The sequence below is a fragment of the Pteropus medius genome, unplaced genomic scaffold (assembly GCF_902729225.1).
Source record: "Pteropus medius unplaced genomic scaffold, Ma_sr-lr_union100, whole genome shotgun sequence".
Classification (NCBI taxonomy): domain Eukaryota; kingdom Metazoa; phylum Chordata; class Mammalia; order Chiroptera; family Pteropodidae; genus Pteropus; species Pteropus medius.
The window spans coordinates 2,981,743-3,001,982 of record NW_024349797.1 but is presented as its reverse complement, the minus strand read 5'-3'; the positions used below and the strand labels follow the sequence as shown (position 1 = coordinate 3,001,982).

The window sequence follows — 20,240 nt, the reverse complement described above, 5'->3', positions numbered from 1 at the left end:
AATTAGAGGCCACTGCAGGCTAGAGTTAAAGACAAATGGCTATCATCTAAAAGTAAATTTTAGGTTATGCCATTTTAAACTGTTTAGAAAATGCATATATAGGACAAAGCTATCATGTCTGGAGTACAGCTATCCAGACATGTTTTAAATATCTTAAGAACACTTGAGACTATGCCTACAAAGAAAACACAAAGTGTTTTCTTCATACTACATAAACATTTGTAAAAAACAAAATGAAACAAAATACTCCTATAGTATCTATATTAGGAAGGATTATCTGTATTATATGAAGGATAATACAAATTAGAAAGAAAAACCTTAAGAGTCAAACAGATAAACTGGTAAAGAACAAAAATAGAATTTTTATAAGAACTATAACTAACAAATGTGGAAAAATACTCATGTTCACTAATTATCAAAAATACGTATTAAAATATTTTATTAGAACTATTAAATTTACCAAAAATATTAAGTAGCTAATGTTTGCAAGGTTATAGGATAGATGTTATACAACTATTTCAGAGAGCTATTGGCTATATTACAAGAATCATTAAAACTGTCCTTATTCTTTAACTGAAGTATCCCACTTTGGGCGTCTAATATTACTTTTAAGAAGTTATCTAAAATAAGAATTTAACACAAAGACATCCATTAAAGTTATACTATTAATAAAAGTGAAAGATTAGGAACAAAAGCCTAACAGAAATGGAATAGTTTTAATAAAGTATGCATCAAAAATAATAAAGCATGTAGCAGTATGGAAACATATTTATGATTTGTTAAGTGAATAAAACAAAAATGGAGATCTATAATCTAGAGTTTCTACAATTTGTTAAGAGATACAAAGATAAAAAAAAATAATAATTCCTACCTTTATGGGCTTTAAAGTTTAGAAGGAAAAACAGACAAGAAAGCAATCAAAATACCATACGATTAGGGCCATATGAGATGTCAGAGGTACGTGTGAGGGCAACTATCTTACTTTTAAGTAGAAAAGAAGGTACAGAGCTGAGTTCAAAAAGATGAATGAGAATTACCTAGTTGGTGAAGGAAATAGGAAGAGAAAGAAAAGAAACTCTAGGTTTAGAGAACTACATGCATGTGCAAAAGCATGGAGAAGAGCCTGGCACACTCACAGAATGGTAAGAAGCTCCATATGGAAGGAAAGTGGAGTGTAAGCGAGTGGAGTAGAAAGTAAGGATAAGCAGAGGTCAGGCCAACACAGGAAGAACATAAAAGGCCATGCAAAGGAATCTAGATTTTATCCTGAAAGCAATGGGGGAATACTGAAAAGTTTTAAAGCCAGGGCGTGACATGGTGAGATTTGTTTTAAAATGTCCATTTCGGCTGTAAGTCACAACAATGCTGCCTAAAGTAGAGCGTAGGGGTATGAGAGAACTTTTCAGGGTGTTGGAAATTTATCTTTTGTTCCATTTTTAGTATATATGCTGCCAAAGCAAACACAATTTTTTAATCTTTTTTGTATACATTTGACAAAACTCAAACTGTAGGCTTAAAATAGGTGGGCTGAAAACGAGTATGTTATTATATGTAAATTATACCTAATTTGATTCAAAAAATAAAATAATCACTGGCAACAGAACGGAGAACAGATCAGAGGGGAATGCAATGGAGAGAGATGAATTAAGATACTTCTGCAATAATCTAGGTAAGAACTAATGAAAGCTAGAACTGAAGTTGTGAGGAAGTAGAGGCTAGAATATTTGAACAATATTTAAAAGGTAGTGAAATCCATCAACTGAATGACTGAATATAAAAGGATAGGACAGAGGAAAGAGGCAGGTTGCATTTCAGGTTTCAAGTTTGGGTGACTAGGTGATGGTGAGGAGAACAAGTTTAATGGAAGATGATAATGAGCTCCATTTTGAATGACCTGAACTTGACAGGAGGCACGCCCACAGAGAGAAACTCTGTAGCAGATGGATGCATACATACATAGGTTGGGAGATATGATTTGGGATTCAACATCATGGTGGTCAGTGTTGCCAACAACTGTAAGTGTTGTGTTAGACCAGGATGAAAGGGAACAATGAGAAGGAAGAGAGTTATTTGATGAAATGATTCAAGTGTTTTTTTCTCTCACTGTGTTGAAATAAAGTTATTTGCATGATAACATTTTTAAAGCTCATCACTGGCTTAAAAAAAAAAAATACAACAAAACAAAAGCAAAACAAATGGAGAACTTAAAAGTCTTGAACAGAAACATCCATCTTTACTGCCTGAACAGGGGCATGATGTTCGATCCCTTCCCTAGCTGAAGGACTAGTAGCTTAAAGAGGTAGAGAGACTAGAGGCTCACCTGAGCAGGGCTCATGGGGAGCCCTTGCACTGCCCAGATGGAACACAGGACTATTTGAACAAAAAGGATTATTAGAAAAATTCTACAATTTTGTGAACATGAAGCCATATAGTTCAGGTGTGCTTGGTGTACTTATCAAAACCTGGGGGAAAAAGCATTTCTATCACACTTTTGACCATATTTAGCAAGATTTTCAAAAGTCAATTACTATTAGCTTTCTATTTTTCCAAAATGTATATATTTTGTAGAGGAAATTTATACTTATTGTAATACAATAAGATCAAAGAACAAACAAATATACAAAGCAGAAATCATTTCATTTTCTGAGCACACATTTTCCATACCGGATACATTCCAGGTCTTGAAGATGTATTTTGCAATCTTGAATCTTGGGGTGGGAGGTGATCAGGCATCTGTGGCTCAGACCCAAAGTCTTTCATCTTCTGAAGCTGTTCTTTCTGTTCCCTGTAACAAACAAAATTGCCATTGTACGTAAGGTGTGTCTATTCCATTCCTAGATGACTACAATTAATACAGAATCCAAAAAAAGAGACCTAAAAATCTTGTTCCAAAACTGTCTACAATAGGGGTCCCTAATCCCTGGGCTGTGGACCAGTACTGGTCTGTGGCCTATCAGGAACTAGGCCACACAGCAGGAGGTGAGCAGCAGGCCAGTAAACGAAGCTTCATTTGTATTTGCAGCTGCTCCCCAGCGCTAGCATCACTGCCTCAGCTCCACCTCAGATCATCAGGCATTAGATTCTCATAGTCCCTGGCCAGAAAGGTTGGAGACCACTGCTCTACAGTGCTCACAAAGCAGCTCCAATCTGAGGATGCTTTCAGGTAAACCATTCTTAGCTTCAACAGAGGAAAATATAAGTCAACAAAGAAAATATAAAGGTAACACTCTCTTGCCTTTATGTAGCTGGCTGATAAGTCATCTATGACCTATAATTATAAACTGATCTACAAGACAGGCTCTACAACCTGCCTCATTAGTCTATTCTAATATCTCATCTACTTGTCATGTTTTTCTTTTATCCAACCAAAAGGTCTCTTGTTACTTTTTTTTTTATTCAATACTCTTTAGACTAGAGGTTGCAAAATGGTGGCCAATGGGCCAAAGATGGCCTAGAAAGTTTTTTTTAATTTGGCTTTCATATCAATTTACAAAATCTGAATTAGCTGCCATTATGTACAAAGCAAAGTATTTCACATAGAAATGCAAATTTTAAAGAGATTTGGTAACAATGGCCTACATTCCCACATGCCAACAATCAGCAGAGTAGAATAATGGCTGCCCATTTTAGATGAAGCAGTTGGCCACAATTCTCACCACACTCAGTAGAGTTATACTGGCCCACTTTTACTCATTTTTATTACCTGTCTGCTTCTTATGGGCATTTTAGTTTATGACTCCTGCTGTATATGGTAAGAACAACTGTTGGTCTATACCTTTAAAAATAACACTTCATATTCCTAAAGAGTAATTACTTAACTCTTCAAGTTTTTCTTTAAATCTCTGGTCAAATAAATTCCTTTTACTTTTCCTTAAGATGTGCACCTTAAACACATGTAACATCTACTACAATCTTTTCAAACCTTTAACAATTTTCTCTCTACACTTTGTAAAGTGTAGTGACCCAAATGGACACAAAATAAGGGAAAAGTATATAAAAATACATATTATTTTCTGCCTTGTGTAAATCATGCCTTAATACCAACACAACATACCTTACTTATATTCAACTATGACCACTCTTATCTATTGCTTCATATATTTTAATTATGTTTATGTTGCCTAAGAAAGAGCTTTTTAAAATAGGATAATGAAGAAGCACCTTTTATTGAGCATTTCTATGCAAAGCGATAATGGATGGAAAGGAAATTTTAAAAAGAAAAGGAAAGAAACCTTGGCAGCTTATCAACACCAATCAGTTTGGTCTTCTCCAAAAACAAAATAGATTTTAGAGTTGGACAAACTGGGTTTGAATTCTGAGTTTGCCACTTATTAGCCAAGTGGACTTAACCTCTCTTAGTCTTAGTATCATTTGTGAAGTGAGGATAATACAACTTAACTTTATAGGCCTTTGAGATATAAGAATTTGAGATAGGAGGATTGAAATAATATCTGCTAAGTTATTAGCATAGTGCCCAGCACACAGGAGTAGTAAATTAAAGGTGTCTATAATTTAAACATAAATTGCATAGTAGTTAAATACTCTAGGGTATGCTTTCTACACCTTCTTCATCAGTGATCTGGAAAAGTCAAACCTCATAGAGCTTATCTTCCACAGACCACAGAAATCTGTTTGCTGCCTGAGGTACCTGATCTTTCATCTTTTCCTACAGGTAATTTTCATCATACCTTTCTAGTCATGAAGCTTTCATTGTAACATAAATTAGAATAATCCACAAATATAGACCAGAATTGAATAATGAAAGAAATACAATACATTAAAATATGTCAAAACCTAACCATTAATTATTTTCTCAAAACACTGCTAATTTCTAAGAAATTGCTCAAAAAGCTTACAATCTGTCAATGACTCCTAAATTTTTATCTCAGGATATAGTTGGTTTAAGGATGAAATGAATTAATACACACAAAGTATTTAGTACAGTTCTTGGCACACAGTAAGCATTCAATAAATGTTACCTTTTGTTATTATTGCTACTACATGAGAAGCATTATATAGATACCTATACATTAGTAAGTTGATTTAAGTCCAGAAATCCAAATTCTATTCTCCATCTCACAAAGAAAATACTTGATTATGTAGAAACAAGTAAATATCCTCAAGTAGAGATATCTGCTTGTAGTTATGAAAGATAAAACATCCCCAAAAGAAAAGTATCACTGATTAGACAAATCTGAGGATGTTTCCAGGTAAACCATTTTTAGCTTCAACAGAGAAAAAATATAAGTTAAGTCCTTATAGCACTTTTAAAGTTATTTCAAAGATTAGTGAATATGAAGTTTATTACATCTAATACCAAAGAACAAACTGCCTCCTGGGGAAAAAAAAGAAAAATGTTAAATATGAGATCTGAAATCCAGAGTACCAAATTTGAGAGTTGAAGTTTGACACTTGAAATATGCATAGGCATAGCATGTCAGCAACACATCTATAAAAGCCAAGAATGGCTATCAAATTTTCACATTTCAGGACAAAAGTTTATAATTAACAGTTCCTAAATATCCATCCTAACCTCAAAACAGCACTGAATGATCAGAAATATAAGTTAAAATTATGTGATAAGAACTTGAATTAAAATTATTCCATTCAAATATATCACATCACTTTAAAAAGAGCAGTCTGAACGTGGTTTTGACTAAAAGAAATGATCTTAAGTAGTCAACTTACCGAAGCATTTTCAGTTCTTGTGCAGCTTTCAAAATGATTTCGTGCTGCCTCTGACTGAGAACCATTACCCCTCCAAGGCCTTGGTCTGAGTCTAAATTTGCATCCGACCCCATCATTTCAGAAGAATGATGTGAGGAGGGCATATGTTCCGCAATGGGGGAATGTCTATCCACATCAGATGGGTACCATCTGTCTGACAACCGTTCTCTTTCCCAGTCCATTCTGTCGGGAATATAATCTCGCTTTTCCCGCCATGTATCTCCTCTTTCTGGATACTCTCGGATCCTCAACTCACCCCTATCACGGAAATCTCGATCATACCCATGGTCTCGATTTCTTTCTTCTCTCCATCTATCATCCCGATATCTATCCAAAGGTGGAAGAGGTGGGAGGGGTGGTAAAGGTGGAAGAGATGGAATATCCCGTTCATGGAACTGTGATTCTTGTTCATCCAGTGGTCTCCCATAATCTCTGTCCCACTCATTATCCAAATTTCTATCATACATATCCATGGGTCTTCCAATCCGATCCACATCCCTGTCCAAGTCCCTGTCCATTTCCCTGTTGTAGTCCTCATCCATATCCTGATCTCTCTCCCAATCATCCCACCAAGGGCCTCGTCTATCTCCATCATGAGATCGAGATGGTGGCGCTGAGAACCTGTCCTCCCTGTTATATGGATCTAGTGTATCATCTTGATAGTCATGTTCACATTCTCTCCAGTATCTCTCTCTATCCCAATCATCAAGTCTTTCTCTTTCCATTGGAGCATTTCTGCCATCTAAGGGGAACTCTTCATGCCCTCTCTCTTCTCCATGGTTCCATGGAGCCCTAGAAGGCTCATCTCGGTGGTACGGATACATTTTTTCCCCACTATCTCCTGGTTCTGGTCTAAATGGGCCTCTGTCACGACCAAAATCTGGTCTTCCCAGTCCTCTTTCCCGGCTTCCAGGCCCTCGAGGTGGTCCCCTCTCCCTGCTCCCAGCTCTTCGGGGTGGTACTCTTTCCCTACTCCCAGCCCTTCGAGGGGGTCCTCTCTCCTGACTGCCGGCCCTCCGAAGTGGTCCCCTTTCTCGGCTGCCAGCTCTACCCCTGTCCTGGCTACCTTGCAGACCACCTGGCACTTTCTCCCGACTGCTTCCTGGCCTCACCAACCCTCTGTCCCGACTGCCTTCTCCTCTGCTCATCTTTTCTCGACTGTCTTCTCTTCTACCCATCATCTTATCACGAAAATCTTCTTGCTTGACCAACCCTGGGCCATGGCTGATTGCCTGGCCTCGACCTCTATTTACTAGTCCTCCTTTATCCCTTGCATCTTCCATTCTGCTTTGCCCAGGACCTCTGTAAGATGAGCTGCTGCCTCGATTGCCTTCTAACCTATTATCTCTGTTATCTAGCCGAGGCAGCCCTTTATCTTGGTTGTTTCCTGAATGGGGCAGACCAATACCTAAAGGTTTAAAATCATTATCTGAAGTTAATGATGATGATGTTGCTACTATTGCTCCTCCCTCTATCCCCCCTGTTTTTGACGGAAAAGTAGTTTGAGTGGGTACAGGTTTATTTGCAAGGGATACAGGCTGAGTAACACCTTGGGCTTTGTCCATTTGAGTCTCCATACTTTGAGAATTCTGGTCCCAATTAGAAGGCTCTATGGGCCCTTCCGAGACTTCGCTTTTAGGTGGCTCTTGCTGAGAGTCGCTTAGATTCTCATTTGACTGAGCCGCCTTGGCATCCTTTACATCTGCACCAATGGATAATGCAGCTGATTGCATTTTAAAATTCTTCTGCTGGTTACTATTGGTGTCTGCTAATGGTTCTTTGCTTCCTGAAAGAGGTTCTGCTTGTGACTTAGGTTGCTGCTGATGTTGCTGTCCCAAAGATGGTTTGGGGCCTTTCCACTGTGGTCCACTTTGTCGAGGACTTAGGGATGTATTGGGGGTAATATAAAACTGAGATGCTGGCCCCCGGGGAATCATTCCCCATTTGCTTTTAGTGCCCTCTGCTGGGTGACCTTCATATCTGGGTCTTGGCCCATCGGGGCGATTTCCTTCAAAACGAGGCCCTTTGGGTCTCGGTCCTTCACACCTTGAACCTAAATCCTCAAATCTTCGAGGACCATCAAATCTACAAGTAAAACAAAAGATATTACTCAAGACAGTAAAGCAGAAAAAAAAATTCTCCATGTAAGAATATTGAAGGCAATCTTGCCTTAGAATCTGTTTACAACAATGACTCTTTCAGTCATTAAACAATCCTGAGATATCTATATCTTAGAACCAATATGTTAAGGTGGCAGTACTCAGCAGGTCTTAGGACAGGCTTTGGAAATCATGTCACTTTCACCTAATTCACTTTGACACATCTCCTGCAGCAACTCACTGGTATACTGAATTGTTAAAAAACAATTATGTTGTGCCTTTGTAGACAGAAAAATCCACTCATTTTAATGGAAAAAATATATATTCCACAGCTAACTCTGAGAGTACTTTTAGAATTAAAATATAACTAAAAACTAAACAATTAACAATATAGGATTATAAATATTGTTGGAAGTAGCATTATCATCTTAATCGACAAAAGTTTTAAAAAACCAGCAGCCAGTCATATCATCTCTTAAGAGTGTGGCCTGACATTTTAAAGTCTGGACAGAGATGTTTTTGCTATGGACCCACTCACTCATTCAGTAAATATCTTGTGTACATCCCATCTGTCAGGTATTACACTACTTCAAAGGGATATATGAACAAAATGTCATCTGTGTCCCTGAAGGGTTTCCAATTGAGGAGAAAGAGGATCTAAATGTAAATATGTGCCACAAAGTGCAATGACTAAAATCTACCTGCATATAATAAGGGCAGACAAAAGAATGGTCTATTTTACCAGGGTGAGGAGTGCTGCTCAATAAAGGCTTTATACAACAGAAGATGCTTAAATTAAGTCTTGAAAGGCAAATTCTCTCAGGTCGGGCTAACAGAGTGTGTTGGAGACGAGGGCAGTGGGTAGCAAGGGCTAAGGAAACATATGAGGAGAGGCAGAGAAACACATACCAGCATAGCATGTTTGGAAGTGCAAACAATTTAGCATGGCCGAAGCAGAGAGGAGACAGAGCTGGGGAGAGCTGGGGAAGGAGGAGGAATGGAAAAGCAGGCAAGGGTCAATGTCCAGAAGGCCTTGGGTGCCTTGTGTGGCAGATACTACTAGCACTCTTCCAATAACCATTCTCCCTTTTCTACAGTTTGAGCCTCTCTGCTTCAGCTGAACACAAGTCGAGCCAGACTAAAGACTCTTTCCCAAACTCTCTTACAGCTAGAACTTGTAGTCATCTTCTGGCCAGTAGGCTGAGAGTGAAAATGATTTACATATCCTTCTGGGTTGTACCCTTAAAAGGAAAGGCGCATCCTCCTCTTCACCATCTCCTTTTTCACGCTGGCTCTGACATGATGGTGAAGTTATCGTGATGATAGCAACTTATTAAGGGATAGTGAAGTAACATATCAGAAGGAACTTGGATTTCTGACACGGTGGAGCCATCACGTAAGTCCTGTGAGAGAATAAACTTCTAACTTGTTAAAGCTGTGAATTAATTCAACTAGGCAAGGAGCTGGGTATTACTTTATAAGCACTCAGAGTCACTAAATATTGTCTGATTTTTAAAAGACTGCTCTAGCAGAAAAGTAACAGATGGGTAGTTGGGAAAAGTTATAGTAGATCTTTTCTATAATTTGGGTAAGTGAAGGTAAAGCTTGTTCTAAGGCAGTGACCGATACGAGGCTGTAGAGGAGGGAGTGAAAGTGAGAGATGTGAAGGAAACCAAAGTGGATGGGATTTTCTAATAGGTGGGATTTAAATGACAATGGATACAGAAAAATTTAGGATGATTCCAACATTTCTGGCTTAGGCGACTGAGTAGATGGTGATGACTTTCGTGCCCTTAATGATAAATTGAAGGGTTTTTCTCTCATTTATTTGGGATATCAATGAAGAGTAAATAATAAATTCAGCTTTAGCAAAATATTTACTTCCTATCCCTGTGACACTGGGCTTTGCTGGTCTAGAAGTCATAGTTTCAAAGGGAAGAATGCTTCCATCAGGGACACAACAATCACTCTATTAAACTTAAGTTGAGACCGCCACCTGGCCACCTTGGGTTCTGAGTCAAAAGACAAAGAAGAGAGTTACTGAACTGGCTGAGATTGATTGACTCTGACTTTCAAGGGGAACCTGGGTTATAACTACATGATGAGGGCAAGGAGGAGTATGTCTAGAATGTAAGAGGTCCTCTAGGACAACCTCTTAGGATTTCCATGTCCTACGATTAAAGTCAATGGAAAACTACAATAATACAATTCATGAAAGACTGCAAATAGCCCAGACCTTTCAAGAATGAAGATTTGGATCACCAACCATGCAAGGAACCAGGACCAGGAGAGGTGCTTGCTGAGATAAAGGGAATATGGAATGGGTCGTGAGAGAAGGTAATTATAAATAACTGTGATTCCATGACCAGCTGCAGAAGTAAGGACTGTAACAGTTATGAGCATTTCTTTCTTAAATTTGATATATGCTGAAATATATACATATGTATTAGTCAAATATTTTTGGTTGATTTTTCTTCCTTATCATCTAACATATTAATATAATAATAGTTAACTTAATATCTCAAAATTTAAGTTACAGAATATCAAAGAGGGAGTATGAACCAGCTAGAAGAATGAAGACATCCCCAAAGACAAAAAAGGGGTTAGAATGTTTGGTGCAAAAATCTCCCTTGTGACCTGCCCTAATGAGGAAAGGTTAAAGGGAACTCTGGGAAATGTACTTCAGCCCAGGCAAGTCAACACTTTATAGAGTCATCACAAGTAATTTAAAAATATATAAATCCACTAAAAACAGAAAGCGGGCAACCAGCGGATGAGAATTTTGTTTATAAATTCTGAAAGACAAACACAAGTGGTAACATTTGGAGTAGTAAGAAGCTGCAGTTTAGAGGGCTGGTAGCAGAAGCTGACGGAATCAAAATGAAGGTGGTTGTTCACAGAACTCAGACAGGGTTAGGATTCCTATATACCAGGGATATTGGGGAAGGACAAGAGTAAGACTTGGGCCAAAAATACGTACATTAAATTCCATATTCAGAACCATCAACTAGCCTTTCCCTAAGCTGAATATCTCTAAATTCTTGAATTTGAGAGCCTCCTAGCATTAGCAGTTTTTTGCCCTATCACCTAAAGCAATAGGTGATACTTGGTAAGCCCCTTGCCCCACCAGATGTCAGCGTCTCCCACTCTTAAATATAAATGGACAACCAAGGATCACTAGTATTTGAGGAATGTCACCAAAATGAAAGAAAGAAACCAAAGATAAACAGGACATGAATCTGGAGAAAACAGAGATAATTTAAAAAAGAGAGAGAGAAAAAACTTAAAAAGAAAAAAACACCACAAACTAGTATCTTCAGAGATTCATAAAAATACTATCTATACCTACAAATCGAGAACAATTTGCTATATATAAAAAAGCACCACAATCAGAAGAACTGTAAAATTTTTTTAATTCTCAAAAAATGCAATAAAATGATTAAAAGTATATCGAAAGTACAACAAAAAGAGAAATGAAAAATAGGTTCAAAATCCTACTAATGAGGAGTTTCAGAAAAAGAAAAACAGAAAACAAGAAATTAAAGAATAGCACAAAAAAATTTCCCAGAGTTAAGAGACTCTAATCTCAGACAGAAAGGGCCCAGTTCACTCAGTATCCAGTACAACTAAACTGAAACAAACAAACAAACAAACAAACAAACAGAAAGCATTATGAAATTTTAGAATACCAGGAATAAAAAATAGTTTCTGGCAAGAGGGAGAAGTCACCTAAAAAGGAAAAGAATCAGAACAGCACAACAGCTGCACTAGGTGACAGAAGAAAATAGAACAATGACCTAAAACCTTGAGGGATAATTATGTTCAACTTCAAATTCTCTGTCCGAATATTAATCAAGTGTGAGGTTAGAATAAAGGCATTTACAGACATGCAAGGACTCAGAAAATTTACCTGCAACCCACAATTTCTTACTAAGTTACTTGAGCATGCACTCATGTAAAAGAGGCACTAAGGGGAAGCCATGAGATTCAATAAACAGTGTATCCAAATCCAAGAGGACAGTCAAGGGAAATGCTGGAGCAACAGCCATAGGCAGATCTTGAGAACAACCAAGCAACCAAGCAACCTATCAGCCAACCAGCTCAGGAAAAAAGCAAGAGGATGGATGCATGCATTTGGGAGAGAGATCTCAAGAGAAAGAGAGATAATGCTTTTGGAACCGGGGTTGAAGGATTATTTTAAAGTTTTGGCAAGAAGACAACTGAAAAAAGTTATTACACTAGAGAAAATATAATAATAGTACACTGCTTACCTCCACAGTGTACTGATTTATCAAACACTGTTTACTGATTTATCAAAATATAGTGATATATTGGGTAGATGCGGTTAGAGAGTAGTATAAGAACTAAACTTTTATCAGAACAGGAAGTAAATATATAATATCTAAAAAATATAAGTCAAGAAAGTAGCACTATATTCTTTAGTGATATGAAGAAACAGCTGAAGAATTAAAAGATGTCATTAGGAAACACATCTAGGGTGGCTTGGGGCAGTGGACAGCTGTTTTTCTTTCTTTCTTAACTATGTATTATGTATAGCTTTTATAAAAACATAAAATTTAATGGCACCGAGAGAGGATTAGTCCTAACCAGGAGAAAGGTTTCTTCTGAGACTGTAAGAAGATGATGGTAAGGTAAAAAGTAAGGGTGAGAAGTGAGTTTTACTGAGTCTGAAAGTCTTGATTTTCTCTGTGAGGCAGGATGCTAAACTAAGTTAAAGCTATAAAGCGAAATAAAAATGTTTGCCGAGACAGAGAAAGAAGCAGTAGGGTAGACGGTCTATTCACAATAGTGAAGGCTTGGCACAGCTATTGTTGGGCGAAGGGAAAAGGAACTGACCAGAGACTCGTCAAAGCATACAATGCAATGCTAAGGATGGAGACCACACATTTATAAAGAGCAAAATGTACGCTGTTTGAGAGCGTGTGATGGTTTGGTTCCTTTTCTTTAAGTTGTATTTATTAATTCAAAGTGCCTGGAATAACTTCTTAGATCATTAAAGTTGCATAAAATCATTTATTTGCTTTGTATTCAATTCAGTAATTATTAGTTCATGTAAGTGATAAGATTTGTCCTCCACAATGTACAAGAGTCAGGAAGAATCTTTGTCAACACATTATCTAGTATTATAATCAAATTCTGAATATGAATGAACTGCCTTCCTAAATTATGAATGCCTTGAGAATTTCCTCCATAACTGAGACATTTTGGCATAAGCAGCATTTATTGAACACCTACTAATTGTCAGGTACTGTGTTAGTGTTAGAAATAAACCAACACCTGACCTCAGGGAGTTCACAGTCCATAGGAAGATTGAGACAAGTAAATCAATAACTAGAACTAAATCTAATAAATATGGGACATGTTGGTCTTGCTCATCGAGGTATCCCCAATGTCTGACTCACTGAAGGATCTCAACATGTAATTACTGAAGTGCCATTCCAGGGGCAGGAAAAATAGGAATTAGGAAAGCAAAAACCGACAGGAAAGGGTTTCCAGACAAAGAGAAGAATACATGTAAAGGCCAAAGGAAAGGATAAGGAAACAGGAAAACTAAAATGTGTGTAGATAAGAAGGAAGAAGAAAACATGGGGGAAAGGTTCTGCAAGCCTCATGCCTGCATGTATAATATATAATGTAACGGTTTCCATGACAGGGTAGGGTGCTTTGCTTTCAGATTAAATTGCTGATCAACAGCCAAGGGTCATCATTTTATTTTTATTTTGGGGAACAGAAAATGTTAAACCAATTGAAATATACCTTCAACACTACATATCAATGGCAATTATTTATCATTACTACACTTTCAAATTTTCAAAGTTCAACAATTTATGAAATCTTAAGACTATCAAAATAGTTTTGATTTATAAAAGTAAAGAATTTTTAGGCCTTTGGAATAAATATATTAAGAGATACTCATGTTAAAATATGTACAAAAATAAGCAATCAATACAATAAAATACTATAACTGTTTTAACATAAAAGCATGTATTTGAAATAAACATAGAATATATTCACTAAATACAATCACATAAAAACACATGCATTGTACATTGGTTAGATGAAAAGAAAAACATATATTTGGTGTTTATATGTTCAGAAAAGTTTTGTTTATACAGTATTTCATAAACCTCTAAAAAATAAAAACTCTAAAACTAGGTAGGTATGAAACCATTAGAATCAGATATAAAAACTTCAAATTTTTATATAAAAAATACTCCAAATTGAGTACAAAGACTTAAGAAGTACGCAGAAATACAATTCCCTTAAACAAGGTATTATCTGATTATCACAATATTTACATAAACATACTCCAATGAACAGACCATGGGCATTCCAAGATATTAAATTCTGGAATCAAATTCTTTTCCTTTTGGTTTTCATGTGAAATAATGTCTATTTTCTAATACGTATAACCAAGATCCTAAAATTAAAATTCCCAAAGAGAAGTAAACACTGTAAACAGGAACAACCATAACAAATGGAAGTGTGAAGAAAAACTAGTGTTCGTAGTCCCTTGCTAATCTTAGCTATAGAGTGGAAGAAGTCCACAATTCCAATTCTAAAACCAATCAAAAAGTAAATAGGACCAATCAGAAGCCTTGATGTAATAGAGATGTCAATTCTTTCTCAAAATGGTCAGTAGATTCTATATAATGCTCATCGAACTTCTAGCAGGTTTTTAAAATTGACAAGCTGATTCTAAGAGTCATATGGGAAATAGAAAGGACTAAGAATTGTCAAGACAATCTGGATCAGGGGTCAGCAAACTACGACCCATGGGCCAAATCCAGTTAAGAATGACTTTTTTTACATTTTTAAAAGTTAAAAAAAAAAAAAATAGAAAAGGAAGAAAAATATTTGACAGAGACCAAACATGACCCACAAAGCCTAAAAATATTTATCATACTGTCCTTCACAGAAACTCTGCCAACCTCCGATCTATAAACACAGAACTGGAGGACTTACACTAAGAGATATCAAGATTTATTATAAAGCTACAGTAACTAAAAGTGTGACACTGGTGCAAGGATAGACAAATAAACCAAAGGAATAGAGTCCAGAAACAAACCCATACACAGAGACACTTGACTTATGATGAAGACGACACTGTAAAGTAGTAAAGAAAGGGTGACTTTTTCAATAAATGGTACTGGAGTCAACTGGATAGCCATATGGAAAATAATGACTCTTGACCCCCTACCTGATATCACATCAACAACAAAAAGCAATTCTACGTGGTTTATTGATTTCAAAATAAAAAGCAAAACAATAAAAGAAGATAAAACAGGATGTTATTTATGGCTTTGGTGTATCTAAAGATTTCTTAAACAGGACACAAAAGAACAGTAATCATAAAGGAAAAGATAAAAAAATAGGACTACTAGATTAAAATTAAGATTTTCTATTAATCAAATGACATCATTAGCCTTTGGGGTTCATCAGGGTTCACTGAATCCAGTTAGTTTTCAAGTTTTTTTTTTTTTTTTAACAGTTCTATTTGCAAGGATTGCTATTTCGTGACTTTTTTCCCACAGGCCTTCCCAAGAACAAAAAGAAAATTTACTTTTTAAAACTTGCATTTTCTTGAAGTTACCATATGGCTCCATTGGATCCTTTTGCAAATCTAAGACACATTAGAAGATCTTACGCGTTTTTTTCCCTATATCTTGAAACATTTTGCAATTTCCCTATCCTAGAATTCATTATTACTCAACATTACTTATCAATTTCCCCCAACTATGCCAAAGAAGATTAAAATACAAAGACATGAAAGAATGACAGAATTGCCTAGAAGGATGAAGCCAAGGTGAAATAAACTGCTGTACCCGTGCATCACCCAAAATACTGCAGCACGCTTTTAGGCTTCCTTCAGCACAATCGAGAATTCAGAAATTTTCACTTCCTGACTATAATGACAAAGAAAAGTGACAGAGAAGGTTGAACCAAAATTATTAAGTGAACCAAAAGATACAGACAGCAGCGCTCGATGCTCTAATAAAGATGTGAAATTTATCATATAGGCAAAAATCTCCAACTATGAGTCTTCAGATGACAATATTCTCAAATTTAAGATTCAACGAGTGAACAAAATATCTCTTCAAACAGAAAGAAAATGTATTGTCATCCACAGTTTTAAATAGGAAGGACTTCACATAATATTTTGAGGCAAGAACCTGGATCATTCTGCTTTGCTAAAAGAATATGACAGAATTATTTCATCTTTTATGAAGTTTATGTGCTAAAATTTACTTGACACAAAGAGTTTTTGAATTTTTTTATTAGAATTTGTTTTGTTTTTCAATATCCCTTTATTTTTACTTCTGTAAATTTTTTGTAAAATTACTTTATAATTTAAAAAATAAAAAGGGTCCATTGGACCTAGATGGTAAATGGTGAAGACTGCTTTTCTGATAAAGTAAAAAGTGATATAGAGTGAGATATAGCCAAGACAATCTAGACATATACTGGACAAAAACTGATACCTAGTATATATAAAGAACTATAAATAAAAAACAAAAACAAAAACAAAAAACAAACCCGTAACTTAGTAGAAAAATGGAGAAAAGACTTGAATCAGCATTTCATGAAAGACAAAATCCAATGGAACAATAATCAAATGGAATCAACCTCATTCATCATCAGGGAAATATAAATTAAAGCCATATTACAATATCACTAAACATCCACCAAAATAACTAAAATTTAAAAGTTTAACAAAACTAAGTGTTGGTGAGGATGCAAAAAAACTAGAACACAGTTTTAACTGAAACTAGAACACAGTATAAACTGAAACCACTTTGGAAAACTGACAAGATCAAAACATCATATACATACTCATGATCAAGCAATTCTGATCTTTGGTATATATGTAAACAAAATTAAATACCATATACATGCACACACAGATGTGTGTGTATGCATCTAAAGGGACACAGACAGCACCAAAAGACACACAGCAATGTTTTTTATAATAACCCAAAAGCTTAAATGACCATCAATATTAAAATGGAAAAACACATTGCAGTACATTCATACAATAAAATCTTATATAGGAATGAGAATGAACAAACTACAGTTACACGCAACATGAATGAATCCCACAATAATATGCCAAATGAAAGATGCTGAACTCAAAAGAGTACATACAGTATGATTCCATTTATATAAAGTTCAAAAACAGGCAAAACAATCTAGTATAAAAAATCAGTATAGTGCTTATCTTTGGAATGAAGAGAAAATGGGAAGGGACATGAGGAGGACTTCTCAGACACTAGTAATTTCTATTCCTTGATAACACAGGTTTGTCTACCAATTTACTAAGCTGTACACTTATGATTGTGCATCTCTCTGCATGTTACTCTTTAATGTTCATTTTATTATTGAAAATTAAAGGTCCCGGGAAACCAATATCCACTGACATGACAGTTTTTTGGAGCAGTGGAAGTCTTCTAGAAGACATGAGTCCAAAGATACACATACATACACATATACAGTTTCAAAACAGCTACTGCATGCTCAACAATGTGGTATACTATTTACACATGATGCAGTTATATCACTTGACTTTTTAGAAACTTTCGGTTTTTAGAAAGCAGCCTAAATCTGGATTTTGCAAAAACTCAAAGTACTTTACAGTTCTTTTAATTTTAATAGTGTTATTGGTAAGTCAGTTACCTGAGTTCTCAATTCTTGTTTTTCTACCCAGCTCTGTTTAAAATAAAACAAGAGGGGCTTACCATACCAATTATGTGTTTATAGCAAACTCCAAACTCAATTAATAAAGGAAATTCACAAATTTCCTTAACAGTACGGATTATTCTTACCTCAGTCTCTCACTCACTAACCAGATTCCCACTGATATTTTTTTACCTAGTTACACATGAGAAAACAAGAACTATTCCTGGTCAATAGTCACAAACTACAAATGAGCGAAATGAGCAAAAGTAGATAGGTGATAGAAATGGCAATGACATAAGCTAGATTGGAGAAAGGCTTTTAAAACAAGGTCGATAATGTAAGCAGGATCCAATTTAATGACAAAAATAAAAAAGCCATCTTTATCAAAGTTGCAGGTGAGAAAGCTGGGGAGGGATATCTCATACTTAAAAAAAAAACAATATAATCAACACTCATCAAGATTTCAGTAGACTAGAATGTTGGCCCAAACCTAACTAGATGAAATGTAAAGGTAAAATCTTAGAAAAATAAAAACAAAATAAAATAGAAAGCAACCGCACAAGTTCAGAATGAAAGAGAACTGGCCTAATAACAGCTCATGTGAAAAAGACCTGGGAAGCCAAATTAATGTTAAGCTCAACATGAGTCAATACTGTGGAAGTGCTGACCAAAAGAAGGTAATTTATTCAGCTACACAAGTATATTATTTATAATCAAGTTCGTAGTAGGTCTATGGTCCTCTGCATCTGAAGTAAGTGTTTATGCTCAAGGAGACTGACGAACCAAAGGCCCTTCAAAGGACAGTGAACAATATAGCAGGAGGAGGCTAGAAGCAATGTTAGTGTGAAAAGAAAGGAATCTGAGTTTGTGTGATAGCAGAACAGACTGGATAAGGCAAGACTGAAGAGACCAAGAGAGTGATCTTGAAATAACTGCAAGAACATACTGGAGTGACAGGATAATTCATTACGTGTTATACCACAGAGGCAGATATAGAATCAACAAGTAGATGTTACAGTAACATACCTAGGGTCAATGTAAGAAATAAACTTTCTAGAAAACTGTCAATGTTCAAGCAGAGTCTATCAAATGCCTGTCACAGGAAGTACAACGAACTTATAAGTAGATAAGAAGGCCTTGGATTCCAACTCCATCTCAACCATTCACTAGCTATGTCATTTGGGGCAATTTATTTATAACCTCTCCAAAGCTCTGCTTCTCTTATCTACTTACCTCATGAGATCACTGAGAGGAATAAATAAGGTAATAGATGTAACATGACAAACTAAAATGCAACACAAATATAAGTTGCTGTAGAGGGGATATTGCCTTAGATAACTGCTAAGATTCTTCCAGCACTGAAGTTATTAACTGTACCTTCAGGCAAGAAAAAAACTTAAAATAGGTCCTAAATTTTCAAAGTCAAGATTTGGTAGGCAAAAGGGAGAAACATTAATATGATAGAAAATACGAGGTGTTAAAAATGTATTTCTCTGATAGCAAATTAGTCACCAGATCTGAAAGGCAATGCCCAATCCAGGAGCTAAGTAGGAATTCAAAACAAGAAGATACACATACCAGATAAATAAAGGCTACAAATGTATTTGTAATCACTTTACACTAGGACTATCACTGAATAATGGCATTAAATACAGTACTTAACTAGTACTTTGCTCTGAGGACCCTCTGGACTCGGCTCCTGTTGGGTATAGACTCAGGCTCTACTCTCCCAGAGACATAATCCTGAGCAAGTTACCCAATCGTTTCAGCCCCAGTTTGTAAAGGGTAAATGTAGGCTATGAACCCACCAAATTTACAGTTGTTGAGAAGACTCCATGAAAGAATGTATGTAAAATCTAGGGCAAGGCTTCTAGTGCCCAAAGGAATTCATGTTAATTGCCTCTAATTAGCTTTGGTTTTGGATGGAGTTTTGTGCCATATTGTTTTCAGAATTATAAACTTGGGGAACAAATAAAAGATATATTTTGTTCTCGAATGTTGAAATCAGATTTAAATTTAAAATGATAATGTAGATTCACTGACATTAAGATGAAAAACTAATCAATGTACTGATAAGTGGAAAAAGCAAGTTATAAAACTTTTACTTAATAAAATCCCATTTTAATAATACATTTAAAAAATTATTATATCCAGATAATAATCTCCAGTGGAATTAGGTGACTTTTATTTTTTTCAATATTTTTGTGCTATCTAAATTTTGTATAAGAAGTATGTATTTCTATTAAAATTTCCAATTGGAAAAAAATCTGATTGAAATGTTTTTCTGTAGGAAAATTATCATTTAGGTCAACTTAGGGAGAAAAATATACTTTTATAAACTTAGAAAAATGAATTTATCACTTTTTAAATGGTAAACAAAAAATCTTAGAAACTAATAGTAAATTTTTGTGTGCATTTCTCAATAAAAATGTGGTTTAGACAAAAGAAAAACGTCTCCCAAATTGAGGAATATATAAAGGATATAAGTTCTGTTATATTCACTGCAGTAAACACAGAGCAGGAACTTAATAAATATTTGCTGAACAAATGGATAAAACAAAAGTCCTATTTACTCTTACACTAAATTTCATTGCCTTATTTCACTAGAACATCGGCTTATTCATCTTGATCTCCAACAGTTAGCATATTATCTAACAAAGCGAAGTTATCAATTCAGTTATTTGTCAAATAAACAGAAAGCAAGAATGACAAATT

The 20,240-nt window shown here is 35.6% G+C and overlaps 1 protein-coding gene across 1 annotated transcript in view; it reads right to left on the bottom strand.

Moving 5' to 3' along the window:
• Positions 1 to 20,240, bottom strand: part of YLPM1 (YLP motif containing 1) — a 57,368-nt gene that overhangs the window by 23,128 nt on the left and 14,000 nt on the right. The window contains 2 exon segments of the mRNA XM_039883810.1: positions 2,665 to 2,785; positions 5,689 to 7,812. Coding sequence (XP_039739744.1) covers positions 2,665 to 2,785; positions 5,689 to 7,812 — 2,245 coding nt within the window.